The sequence below is a fragment of the Myotis myotis genome, unplaced genomic scaffold, assembly GCF_014108235.1.
Source record: "Myotis myotis isolate mMyoMyo1 unplaced genomic scaffold, mMyoMyo1.p scaffold_m19_p_14, whole genome shotgun sequence".
Taxonomy (NCBI): domain Eukaryota; kingdom Metazoa; phylum Chordata; class Mammalia; order Chiroptera; family Vespertilionidae; genus Myotis; species Myotis myotis.
In genome coordinates, this window is record NW_023416318.1 from 17181033 (window position 1) to 17193937 (window position 12905).

Consider the following 12905-nt stretch of genomic DNA (forward strand, 5'->3'; position numbering starts at 1 on the left):
CGAGTCTTGCAGAGTTAAAAATTGAAACTCCAGAGGAAAACCCTAAGCGGTTACATTTTCTCGACAAGGTTTCCCAGGCCTGTCGATCATTTCCTGCTTTCTCTCCCTCCCCGGCGCGTGCACCCAGACAAGCATGGGTGGACCGCGGCCGTGACATTGAGTCTTTCTCCTACCTGGAGTGGAGTAAAGTACCTCCGGAAGCCGCGAGGTTGGCGGTTCATTCATAATAAATGAACTCCAGGGAGGAGGGAGGCAGGGAGAAGAGCCTTTCATCTCGGCTATTTAAAATCCCAGCATTGCAGCTGAAAGGGAAAATGACCTGGGAGTGAACTGCTTCGGGGCTGAAGTATTGCACGATAACGGTACGAGCGAGCGAGCGCGTCAGCAGCCCGCCCGCCGGCTATTTATACCCGGCGGATTGTGCAATCTGGCTCCAGCCATTCATGCCCGGGCCGGGACGCCGCGCGCCGGGTGGGGGAGGGCGCCGTTCCCGGCCGCCGGGTCAGTTACTAAGTTTGCATCATCCCCTTCATTACGAGAGAGCTTGAGTTTCCATTCCGGCCTGCGGGTCTTGGGGGAGACAGCTGGGCTACGAACTCGCTTGGCACACACTGGCACACGGGACTGCGTATTTAAACATCATCATAAAGGCACCAGCGCGCCCAAGGCGCGGCCCGGAGGCGCGCGGGGCAGGGCTCCGGCAGACCGGAAGGAACTGATAAACCGAGCGCTAATGACACCCTCTCCCTCCCCCGTCGGAAGTGTCCTCCCAGCGCCAGTCATTGAGAAATAGCGAAGGGGCAGAATGGGGGTGAGATGAGGACGGGCCCGGGCGCAGCTGCGCGCGCCTCGCCGGGTCGGAGCAGGGGTGCCGCGTCAGGGTGGGGGTCTCGGGGGGTCGGGCACACGCACACCTTCGGGTACAGTAGAGTCCTCTCCAAATCACTCCGCCCCACTCCCCCGCCCCTTCTCGTCCCGGGTTCGCGGCTAAGGGTGAGTGATTTGTCGGATCCCACTCCGCTACCCCCACCCCGGAGATCTACACTCCCGGCCCTACCAGACCCCGATGGGCGAGAACTGGGAGGACGCAGAGAGGAGACGAAGGACTCGAAAGGGAGCAGATTGCCAAGAAGGATAAAATGTCCGCTTCTCCCGACTCCCGAGCGGGGCGGGAGGGGGCGGGGGCCGCGACCGGCTTCCGAGTAAAACAAGACCTGTGGGTCTACTGAGCATGCCCGTCCCGGGGCCACCGAGGGTCGCTCCGGTTCCGCGCTCCGCGTTTTCCGGGCGGCCGGCGGGAAGGCCCCGGGGTGGGGGTGCTGCCCCACCCGGGACTCGGGATTGAGAGGTGGGGGGCGGGGGGTGCGGTTTGCTGGGGGCTCCGCTAGGTTTACGTGAAGTTGTGAGTAGATCAACATTACTTTTGAAGCTGTACTGTCTCACTCTGAGTCGACACACTTGATTTGATCGTCTTCAGAGCTGCCTTGTTCCCCGTTTTGGAGGTTGTGGGGGAGAGACAGGGATATGGGTGTTTAGCTCTTTCAGTAATGTCATTAAATTAAAGTCCTAAATCCGTGATAACCCCTATTCTGGTAACAATCCAGTATACTTTGATAACATCCTGATATTGAGATCAGTAAGTATACCCGAGTTATTCGCCCAATATGCCATTTCTTCTATGGTACAGTTAGTAATTGATGGGGAGGATCAAGAGGTGACCTGTTAGGAACATTTCCATCAAAAGGCCCCTTTTGGGAAATGAACAAAGCAAAAGAAAACTGGAAGGTTTTCTTTAGAGCAGTGGTTCTCAACCTTCCTAATGCCGAGACCCTTTAATACAGTTCCTCATGTTGTGGTGACCCCCAATTTCATTGTTACAAATTGAACATAATTGAAGCATAGTGATTAATCACAAAAACAATATGTAATTATATATTTGTTTTCCGATGGTCTTAGGCGACCCCTGTGAAAGGGTCGTTCGACCCCCAAAGGGGTCGCGACCCACAGGTTGAGAACCACTGCTTTAGAGGAACATGAAGTACCCGGGGTGGAGGGGGTAGCAATATAGTAATACAGCTGCCTAGAAAGAAGAAAGGGTTGCCGTTAATTTCCTACTTGCAGTGTGCTTAACACAGTACCCTCACTGTATAGCCATTTAACCTTCCCCGCAACCCCATTTGTGGGCATTATCCTGACACTACAGACACTGAACCCAAGGCTCAGAGAACCTAAAAACCTGCTGGAGTGTGGCACCAGGGCAACCAACTGGGGACCTGGTGAATTCTGGACCTTGAATGTTTTTCTTAGCTCCTCTGGCTGCTTGGTTAGGGCAGGGCCAGTCATCCAATGCTATTAGCAGGGAGCTGGGTAAACGAGTGGTGATGACACCAATTCTGCTTGGCTACCTACAGAAATGAATAACCACCTCACCTGCCACGTTGTCATTTGGACTTTCTAAAACTGGAGGGTGGAGCCAAAGAGGTGCCCATTGGATGGGTAATTTTGATATGGACAAATGTTTGTGTTCCCAGAAGTCCAGGAATGACTGAGTGGGACCTCTTTCAGCAACTCTAGGAGAAAAGCAACAATGGCCAAAGGTAGTAACTGGATAGACACCTTAGCTTTATGGGGCTTTAGAGACCAATGAGATCTTGCTCTGTTCAGTGCTTTCTCATAGACTCTCAATGGCCTCAAAAGCTGAGAAAGACAACCTTGGCCTTGTTATCTCTGTTTTATGAAGAAACTGAAGAATTGCTAAAAGCTTCATTCAGGGTCTTCAGGCTGCCAGGAGAAAACCAGAACCCAGGTATGCCTTCCATCCGGTGCCCTTTTCACCTCCATACAACATCACTCAGCATCCAAGGTGGTCAAGCCCGATCCATATCCAGAAAGTTCATGGTTGTGATCAGCACTGAGTTAGGGTAAACCACCAATTTTGCCTTGACTCAAGGTGAAACTCTATCTTTGGAGTACTTGTGGCTCTCCAAATGTGTGTGTGTGTGTGTGTGTGTGTGTGTGTGTGTGTGTGTGTACTACATTTAAGGTATGTTTAATCTACTTTAAATTCATTCAGTGGTTGCTATTTAGTTAAAATACCTGTGTAGTCTCTTAGCACATTTGGGAGGATGGAAAAGTCTACTGTGTTTGGAGAGCAGGAAGGTGCGGGGACTGTATCTCTTGCTCCCTAGCAAAATCCCAGAAGGAATACCCAACAGCTGTGCAAATTGTGGGGCCCACTACAGAATAACAATGGGGAGCCCCTAGTTGGTTCAAACACTATAAAGAATGCCAAGCCTCCAACAACAGAGCATAAAACAAGCCAAGGTCCCTGTGCAACTGAACAGGGTGCATGCCCAGCAAGCAAGGCCTGCCCATTGCCCAGGCAGTGCTGTTTTGGAGAGCATGGGCCCACCTAGGCCATGGTCCCAGGACAAGATCGGAAAAATAATTTGAAGATAAAGGGAAGGAAAAGGGGTCCTAGCCGGTTTGGCTCAGTGGATAGAGCGTTGACCTGGGGACTGAAGGGTCCCAGGTTCAATCCCCATCAAGGGCACATGCCCGGGTGGCAGCTGCGGGCTTGATCCCCAGTAGGGGGTGTGCAGGAGGTAGCCAATCAATGATTCTCTCTCATCATTGACGTTTCTTTCTCTCCCTTCCTCTCTGAAATCAATAAAAGTATATATTTTTTAAAAAGGTAAGGAAAAGGGGACTGGAGAAGCTCTTTTCTCTCCATAACTATGGCCTTCAAGAGCCTGGGGCAGGGCCATCCTCCACCAACATGAGAAAGATTTACTGAATAAAAATGTATATTTGGTCTTATCTTTTAACCAAGAAAGCCTGTCATTTCTACTAAAATGTAAACGTTTCTCGGCTGCGTTGGACTTATCTTTTTTTTTTTTTTTTACGTAAAATAATGCCCGTTCCCTTACCAAGACAAAAGAAAAAAAAAAGATCATAAGATTCACGGGAAACTGAAAAGCCTCTGCCATTCAGAACCTTGGCAAAAGCACCTGTGCGCCCTCACCCTCCCACCCCTCCGTGGGGGAGTAGTTGATCGTCAGAGCCCGAGCACCGCTCCGGCCCTACCCAGAGCTCTCTGTCTCCACCCTTCCTCCTCCTCCCCACCCCCCGATTTTCAATCCAGGGGTTTGGTAGGAGGGAGGGAGCTGAACGGGAGCCAGATGTGTACGAGTCCCCCGCTCCCGCCTCCTCCCTCCTCCCGGGCATCTTAAAACCCGGAGTTCAGACGGAGGAGGATCCGGAGTCACAAAGACGCGGTGCAAACAACTCGGCTCCGCGGCTCCCCCGGGAGTGGGAGCCAGAAGGGAGGGGGAGAGAAAGCCGGGCATGCTCAGTAGACGGGACAAAGTTGTGTTTTTTTCTTCTTCTTTTTTTCTCCGCTCTCTCTCATTTTTTTTTTTCGGTCGCAAGTAGGAAGCTTTTTGCACTCCACCACCTCTGGCCGCTGGGAAGACGTCATCGCTTCCGCCCTACTTCCTCCTCCTGTTGGCGGCGGTGAGAATCCAATATGGAGTAAATCGGTAGAGTCGAGAGATGGGGCTCGGACGGGGCGCCCTGCACCGCCTCCCAGGCGCACCTCCCCCGGCCGCCGACCGCTCCCCGGAACCGTGATTGGCCCGCCCCCCCTCCCCCCGGGGGCGACCCCGGACAGAGCCCCCACCCGCGGCCGGCCCCCTTCTCCTCCTCTCACCAGTCTCCGCCGCTCCACGGCGCGCTTGTTTTTTTTTCCTCCTCTCCCTCACCGCCGTCCCCGGCCCAAACCTCTCCCCCTCCGCCCGCTCCCGAGTCCCCGAAGCCCCCGCCCGCCTCGCCCCTCGGCGCCGCGGCGCCCCAGACCTCCCGCAGCCTGCCTTCGCACCGCTTCCCCCCAACCACCCGCGCCCGGTCGTGCAGCTTCCCCTTCTGCCTTCTGCATCTCCAGCCGTCCCCCCTCCCCAGCCAAATCAGGCGATCTCCGGAGATGTGAAGAAGGGGGTGAGCGCACAGGAAGATGAAGGGAGCAAAGCTGCCCGCCGCGGGACAGACGTCTAGGTGAACAGGAAAATGACCGAGGAAACACACCCGGACGAGTAAGTTCGGCCGCGGGGTGGGACGCGTGTGCCCCGTGGGGGCCGTGTGGGGGTCGGGGCGGAGGACGCCGGCGGGCGACGCTCATTGGGTGAACTTGGCGTGGGGTGCAGCGACTCGCTGGCCTGTGGGGTTTGGGACGCGAGATTCCCCCCCTTGTTGATGTGAGGAGGGGGCAAAAACTGCTGTGGGCCGGCGGGGGCGCGCCTGGGGTCGGCTGGCTGGTCGCCGCTGCGGGGGCCAAGGGCGCACTGGTGACCTCAGGGAGGTCCCCCTCCCTCTCCGGGGAGTTACAAACATCCCCCCTCCCCCGAAATCCTCGGCGGCCGGAGCGGAAGACCTGACACCCCCGCTCCGGTTTCCTGGGGTCGGTGGGTTTTTTATTTGGTGACTTTGTGATTCTCCCGCCCGGCTGCTCGCCCTGCGGTCCTTTCCCGAGCCCTCTGGGGCCCAGGCTCCGCCATTTCGTTTTCTTGAATCGCTCTCATTTGCATACCACATTTTCATTCATAAAAAACACGGCCGAGCGAGGGGAGCCCTGGGTGCGGGGGTCTGCGTTGCGCCCGGGTCCTCGCGCTGGCGGGCGGGCTGGAGCCGCCCCCGGGGTCCGGCGGCGCGTGCGGGCGTGTGTGCACGCGCTCGTGTGCCCGGGACCCGCGCTCCGCGCCCCGCGGGGTCCGGTAGCTCGGGGGGCGGATCCGAGGCTTGCGCAGCGGGGGCGGGCGGGATCCTGCGGGGCAGTACGGTGAGGGCCGGTGTGTGTGTGTGTGGGGGGGGGGGGCAGGGAGGGTCTGTGTGTGCGCCCGTGCAACCGAGTGCGTGCCGGGCTCCGCGAGTCCGAGGGTAACAATGCTCCGGGCGCTCCGCCCTAGGGGCTCCCTGCCAGACCCGTCGCCCCCCGGGGACGCATGCAGTTCTCCAGGCCCTGGCCAAGGTGCAGCTCCCTGCAGCCTCTCGGTCGCAGAGTCGGGTTTGATTCTTCCCCAGCCCCGCCGGAGGCCGTTCCAGTTGCGGGTGCAACGCAGGCTAGGCCGCTGGGCCCGGCGCCTGAGGTCGTCGGCCTCGGGTCCGAGCGGTCACCGCACAGCGGCCGCCACTACTCAGCGGCTGTGCCCGCCACCAGCCACTTTTTTTCTTCTTTTATTTTTCCCCCTTTTTTTGTGAATAAGACGTTCTCCTTTATTGTCACATGATAGCCCTCCCCTCCTCCCCTGCACATTCATAAATCCGGAGCCTGCCTCGGCTCCTTTCATTCAGAGCTGCCTGCCATTTAGCCAAGGTAGTGGCGGCGCCGGCTTCGGCGCAAAGACCCTGTTCGAAGCCGCGGAAACTACCCCTAGAGGGAGGCCCCGGGAGTGTCTCTGGGGGCGTGGGGCCTGCGGGTAGACAGCTCCTGGGGCCCCGGTCTTTTGCCTCCTTGAGCATTGAGACTCCGTGCAGAGAGGGGAAGTGACTCAGGGCTTGGGCGAGAAGGCTTCTCTTGCAGCAGGTGACAGAATGCTGTGCTCTACTCTAAGAATCTACTCCTTTTTTAAATGCCCCTTTATCCTTCGGCGTCTGCTGTTGCCAGGCTAGGAGGGAGGGGTGTTGGGAGGGCTAGTCTTGGGGAAAGGGAATTTCCTTTCCTGTGGGTCCCCGGGGAGCGTTGATTGCAGTAACCCCTAGTCTGCCGGACACCCATAGCTGGAGAGGATCCCGCCTGGTGTATATGTTGTGGCCAACCCACTACATCTGCTGGCCCTTCTGTTTTAGACATTTTGCTTGGCCTTCGTAGACTATCTTGAAATGGGAAAGTGAAAGAAAAAAAAAAAGTTGTGTTTCTAGGCTGAAATAATGGAGGGGAGTTATATGCTGCTGGGCCTTAACCCCTTCAGGACTTGGTTAGTAATAGGTATTTGTGTGGGCCCTCCTTTGTCCCTGCACGCGCAAATAGCAATGGTAGCCATGCTCTGGGCTTCGGAATTTCCCAAAGACCGATTCAACCACCCTAGGTTGGGTTCCTTGGCTCCATTCCTTGTGAATCCCGGCCTGGCCTCTCCCTTTTCACGGCAGCATGTTATCTGGTATCCAAAGAAGCAAAAGGACTTCGAGTGGGATCACCAGCAAGAAACTAATATCTCTATTCCAGGCTTTCAGAGCAGTTCAACATGGAGAACTGGCTGCCCCCACTGCTGTCAGAAGCCCAGTTGAGACAATGGCTATTTGAGGACACGTTCTGGTTTCAGAAAATCAGAAAGCTGTGGCCCCTAAGCCCACTGCACAGCTTTTTCAGGATTACTCTTAATGTAATGGCCTTGGCATGAGACGTGGAATGCCCGGTCAGAGAGCAGGCTGCACGTGCCATAAACTGGCATTTGTGGACACTCTACTATATTGTTCCATATTCTTATGTAATGACCCATCTGAAAATTTTCTTTTAAATATTAGTACCAGAAGAAGGTTTCTGTTTGAGTTACAGGGCTTGCTGTGATTGCCTTTTCTTTTTGCTACTACTGTCTGGAAGCTCAGAGCCAAAATTATTGCTTGATCAGGGTAGCCATATTGGCCTAGGTTTCTTGCTAGACTTATTTACTCCTCTATAAATTTTGATCCCCTATTTTCCCTTCTAATGATTTCGTGTTTGAGGTCCCTCAGATACGTTTGGAAATAGGCAAGTTTTGTTACTTAAAAAGAATTGGCGACAATGAACTGGAAACCTAGGGGAGTTATACTTGTGCCTTAGGTAAAATAGATTTTCTTGATAGTCCACATATTTTTCTTAAATGTCTGGTATATTTCACATCAGGATATAATAAATCAGAATCTTAATAACTGGTAAAATCATGCTTAATTAAAAAATAAATGTTTTGTCTCCTAATGTTCTCTTCCACGTCAATTTGAAGCTCCTCTCTGATAAATATATAGTAATTCAGGAAAGCTTGTCTGTTCTATTCACTGATGGTCCTAAAAATTAGCTTTTCTATAAAAACTACATTGACTCTTCTTTGATCCCACCCTCAATTAGACATGCATGTTAAGATTAACAATTCTACACATTTTTTTTTATAATTTAAAAATTAAAGACCATCAACAAAATATGGAAAGTGGTTTTTTATACATAGGAGTAGAAAATTTTTTTTAAGTCATACCATATCTTTAAAGCATTTGATCATGGCTCTATGTGGTTTGGAAATTCGCAGACAAAAAATGAAGAAATCTTCTCAAGTGAGCTATAACCTTGGAGACATCAGGTCTTCATTCAGCTTTTTTATTCTGTTCCTCTTCTGAACACACATCTTGCTGAGAGAATGGATTTGCAGCTTTGCCTGCGGTCATACTCCTAATGTTGAAAGGTTTCTCATTAAAAAAAAAAAAAAAAAAAAAAAAAAAAAAGCTTAATTATTTTTGTGGAACCATTTCAAAATTAGACACCAGAACTCATATTTAAATACTTGAGCTTAGCCCTAGTCAGTTTGACTCAGTGGTTAGTTAGAGTATTGGTCCACAGACTGAAGGGTCCTGGGTTCGATTCTGGTCAAGGGAACGTGTGTGTCTCAGTTGGGGACTTGATCCCCAGCCCTGGTCAGGGTGTTATGTGGGGTTTCCCTCTCTTTCTCTGTCTCTCCCCCTCCTTTCCACTCTCTCTAAAAATCAGTGGAAAAATATCCTTGGGTGAAGAGTAACAAAAAAATAAAAATAAATACTTGAATACTATCAACAATAAAAAATACATTTGAAAAATAAATTAATTAAATACTTGAGCTTACTTCCCAAAAAGGTGAGACTACTCTTGGGTGAAACCACAGTACCATCAGCACACTTAACAAAATTAAGAATAATTCCCTGATGTCTTTAACACTCAGTCTCAATTGTCTGAAAAATGTCTTTTATAACTGGTTATTTCAGCCAGGAGCCAAAGATCCCGTATTAAATGCCACTCGTGAAATATACTTACAGTGCAAAACTCAGCCATTTGCACACTTTCTGATCCCACCTAGGTTTTATCTGAGTGTGAATAAAATAGGAATAAATATTAGTGATCTCATGAAGTTGCTGTGAGAATTAAATGAGATAGTTTATGTAAAATTTACAATCTAGTACCAAGCATAAAACAAGTGTCCAGTGTGACTCTAGGGAGCACTGAGGTAGGAATTTTACAGGCTCAGCTTGCTAATTTTCAAATAACCCTGGGAAGGAGTTGTAGTTACTTGCCTAAGACAGCAGACATTTTTTTTTTTAAGTGTTTGAATAAAAGTCTGTTCGTTAAAAATGGATTTAATTCCTTTTTAAAATGCGGTTTCATCCCTGTCAACTAATGCAATAATTATAATTGTATTCGGTTAACTAAGGGTGTGGAGAAGCCGGCTTTCCTTCTGAGGAACTGCCATGTTTACATGAAGCCCTTGGAGTGGTTTGTGGAAATTGGGTGCAGAACTGTCTGGTGGTGGCGATATGTGATTGACAACTCAAAACCATGTTGATTCCGATCACTGTTATAGGAACTGGGAAGCAGAAGCAATAGAACTGCGAAGTAGAACGCAACAGGCCAGGGCCTGCGTTTCTGCGTCTGCAGGAGAATCTCTGCAGAAATCACAATATTAACAATTTGCAGTAGCCGCAGGGTTCTGATGGCGTCTTCACACTTGAAGTTGGAGACAGCTGTGCTGATGAACTCCAATATTGGCATAGCTCCTATGTTACTGGGCTGAACACAAATACACAATCTAACAGCAAAATCCTCCCAAACCGAACAAGATGATAATAGAGGCAGAGCAGGAAGTGTTGGTGTGTGTGGTTGTTTGTTTTGGCTTATTTTCTCTTAAGTAAATTGGGCTGAGACTTTTTTTTTTTTTTAAAGACCCAGTCATATTGATAAACTTGATGACTCTTCTTGTAAATATTTCTTTTTAATCAATATTTAAAGCTAGGACATTGATGATTTTTTTAAAGGCACCCTCTAGGGCTGTTAGTCGCTGGGAGAAGAAGGACTATTTTGCCCTGGTGGAGCAAATGCATTTTCTTGGGCTTGCCTGGGTAGGCCTGAAGGATTGTTACCACAGCTTGACGTGTCCCATGTCCTGGAAAGGAAGTCTGGCCAGGATCTTAGTAAAATCCCGGGTAGTTACTGGTGTAAGAGTTGAGGAACAACTGTTTTCTAACCACTCATTTCTGAGGTAATCTTTGTCAGCAGTATATTCACATGTGACATAGTGCACCCACGATAGCAAATTGTGCTTATGTTCGTTATGCTACTCTCAAAGGGTAGTTGAATACTTATTTCAAAACAAAATTTCTGTTTACATGCACTTAGAGCGTAGAGGTAACGTAATGGATTTTGACTTTAGCATTTGGTACTGGTGATTGAAGAGATTAGAACAGTCTGGGTAGCCTCTAAAAAGTATGGCTTTGGCTCCTCTGTGTACTGAAATAATGATTTTTCAAATCTGGTTGTTTTCATGCTTAGGTATATTTCCTGTGCTCCATTCATAAATGCTTAAAACTTAATTATCAGGTTAAGTTTTTAAATTGTCTTTCCAAGTTCATCTAGTAGTGACATTTTTGTGTTTTCTTTTTTCACTCTTTAACTTTTTTTTTTTTTATCTTTAAATTCTTCTTTTTTTTAATAATATATTTTATTGACTTTTTACAGAGAGGAAGGAAGAGGGATAGAGAGTTAGAAACATCGATGAGAGAGAAGCATCGATCAGCTGCCTCCTTCACGCCCCCCCCCCCCCCACACACACACACTGGGGATGTGCCTGCAACCAATGTACATGCCCTTGACCGGAATCGTCAGTTCCTAACCCGTCGCTCCATCCAGTGAGCCAAACCAGCTAGGGCTCTTTAAATTCTTTATTAGTTAAGGAATTACAAATGTGTCCTCATCCCCCCCATTAACCCCCATCCTCCACCCCCCCTCCCCCACTCATGCTCTCATCCCCCTGTTGTCCATGTCCATTGGTTTGGCTTATATGCATGCATACAGGTCCTTTGGTTGATCTCTTCCCCTTACCCCCCTCCCCTACTTTCCCTCTGGGGATTAATAGTCTGATTGCTGTTTCTGTCTTTGGATCTGTCCCTGTTAATCAGTCTATGTTGTGCTCTATATTCCACAAATGAGTGAGATCATGTGGTATTTATCTTTCTCTGACTGGCTTATTTCTCTTAGCATAATGCTCTCCAGTTCCATCCATGCTGTTGCAAATGGTAAGAATTCCTTCTTTTTTACAGCAGCATAGTATTCCATTGTGTAGATGTACCACAGTTTTCTAATCCATTCATCTGCTGATGGACACTTAGGCTGTTTCCAGATCTTCGCTATGGTGAATTGTGCTGCTATGAACATAGGGATGCATATATCCTTTCTGATTGGTGTTTCTGGTTTCTTGGGATATATTCCTAGAAGTGGGATCACTGGGTCAAATGGGAGTTCCATTTTTAACTTTTTGAGGAAACTCCATACTGTCTTCCACAGTGGCTGTACCAGTCTGCATTCCCACCAGCAGTGCACAAGTGTTCCCTTTTCTCCGCATCCTCTCCAGCACTTGTTGTTTGTTGATTTGTTGATTTGTTGATGATAGCCATTCTGACAGGTGTGAGATGATACCTCATTGTTGTTTTGATTTGCATCTCTCGGATGATTAGTGACTTGGAGCATGTTTTCATATGTCTCTTGGCTTTCTGAATGTCCTCTTTTGAAAAGTGTCTATTTAGGTCCTTTGCCCATTTTTTGATTGGATTGTTTATCTTCCTTTTGTTAAGTTGTATGAGCTCCCTCTAAATGTTGGAGATTAGACCCTTATCGGTGATAACATTGGAAAATATGTTCTCCCATGCAGTGGGCTTTCTTTGTTGATGGTTTCTTTTGCTGTGCAGAAGCTTTTTATTTTGATGTAGTCCCATTTGTTTATTTTCTCTTTAGTTTCCAATGCCCTAGGAGCAGTATCAGTGAAGAAATTGCTTCGGCATATGTCTGAGATTTTGTTGCCTTTGGATTCCTCTAGTATTTTTATGGTTTCCCGCCTTACATTTAAATCCTTTATCCATTTTCATTTTTGTCTTTTCATTTTCTTTCTTTCTTTCTTTTTTTTGTTAATCCTTACTCGAGGATATTTTTCTATTGATTTTTAGAGAGTGTAAGGGACTGGGAGAGACAGAGAGAAACATTGATGTGAGAAAGACACACCTATTGGTTGCCTCTCACAGGTTCCCTGACCAGGGCCAGGGATCAAGCCTACATCTGAGGTACGTGCCCTTGACTGGAATTGAACCCAGGACCCTTCAATCCAAGGGCTGATGCTCTATCCACTGAACTAAACCAGCTAGGGCTGTCTTTTCATTTTCATTGTTTATTACTCTTATTTCTTTTTCTCCTTGCATTGCTTTGACTCTGGCCTCCAGCATCGATTTTTCAGATAAGCACTATTTATTTTGTATTTGCATCCTACCCTAACAGAAATACATAGAAGCAAGACCCACCTGCCCATCTACTATGGGAGTAATAGCTTATATTAACCCTTTTAGGCTTGCTGCTCATAGAAGGCTTTCTGCAAATGTTTATTGATTGGTTAAAGTAAAGAGTCATTAATTAAGAAATCATTTTACCTTATGTAAAAATTTCAACAGTTATTCATATTGTACCAACATCCAAAAAGACTTTGAGGTTGCTTTTTAAAAATTACCATGAAGGGCTGGCTGCATGATGGTAGTAGAAGAAACATGGTCTTTGGGGTGATGATACCCTGCCCCAACTCTCCATTAACTCGGGGACCCTGAAAAGTATCCTGAGCCGTGAGTCCTGGGTCAATGTAATCAAAGTTCATTCTGCTACCTACTTC

At 48.7% G+C, this 12905-nt stretch overlaps 1 protein-coding gene across 2 annotated transcripts in view; it reads left to right on the forward strand.

Annotated features, from left to right (window-relative positions):
* The first annotated feature begins 4204 nt into the window (after nucleotides 1-4204).
* Nucleotides 4205-12905, forward strand: part of SPRED2 (sprouty related EVH1 domain containing 2) — a 116083-nt gene continuing 107382 nt past the window's right edge. Inside the window, exon 1 of one of the 2 annotated variants that reach the window (XM_036334322.1) lies at nucleotides 4205-5090. In XM_036334322.1, coding sequence (XP_036190215.1) covers nucleotides 5065-5090 — 26 coding nt within the window. In that variant the 5' untranslated portion in view covers nucleotides 4205-5064. The remainder of the gene's footprint in view (nucleotides 5091-12905) is intronic. The other variant, XM_036334323.1, reaches the window with a different exon arrangement.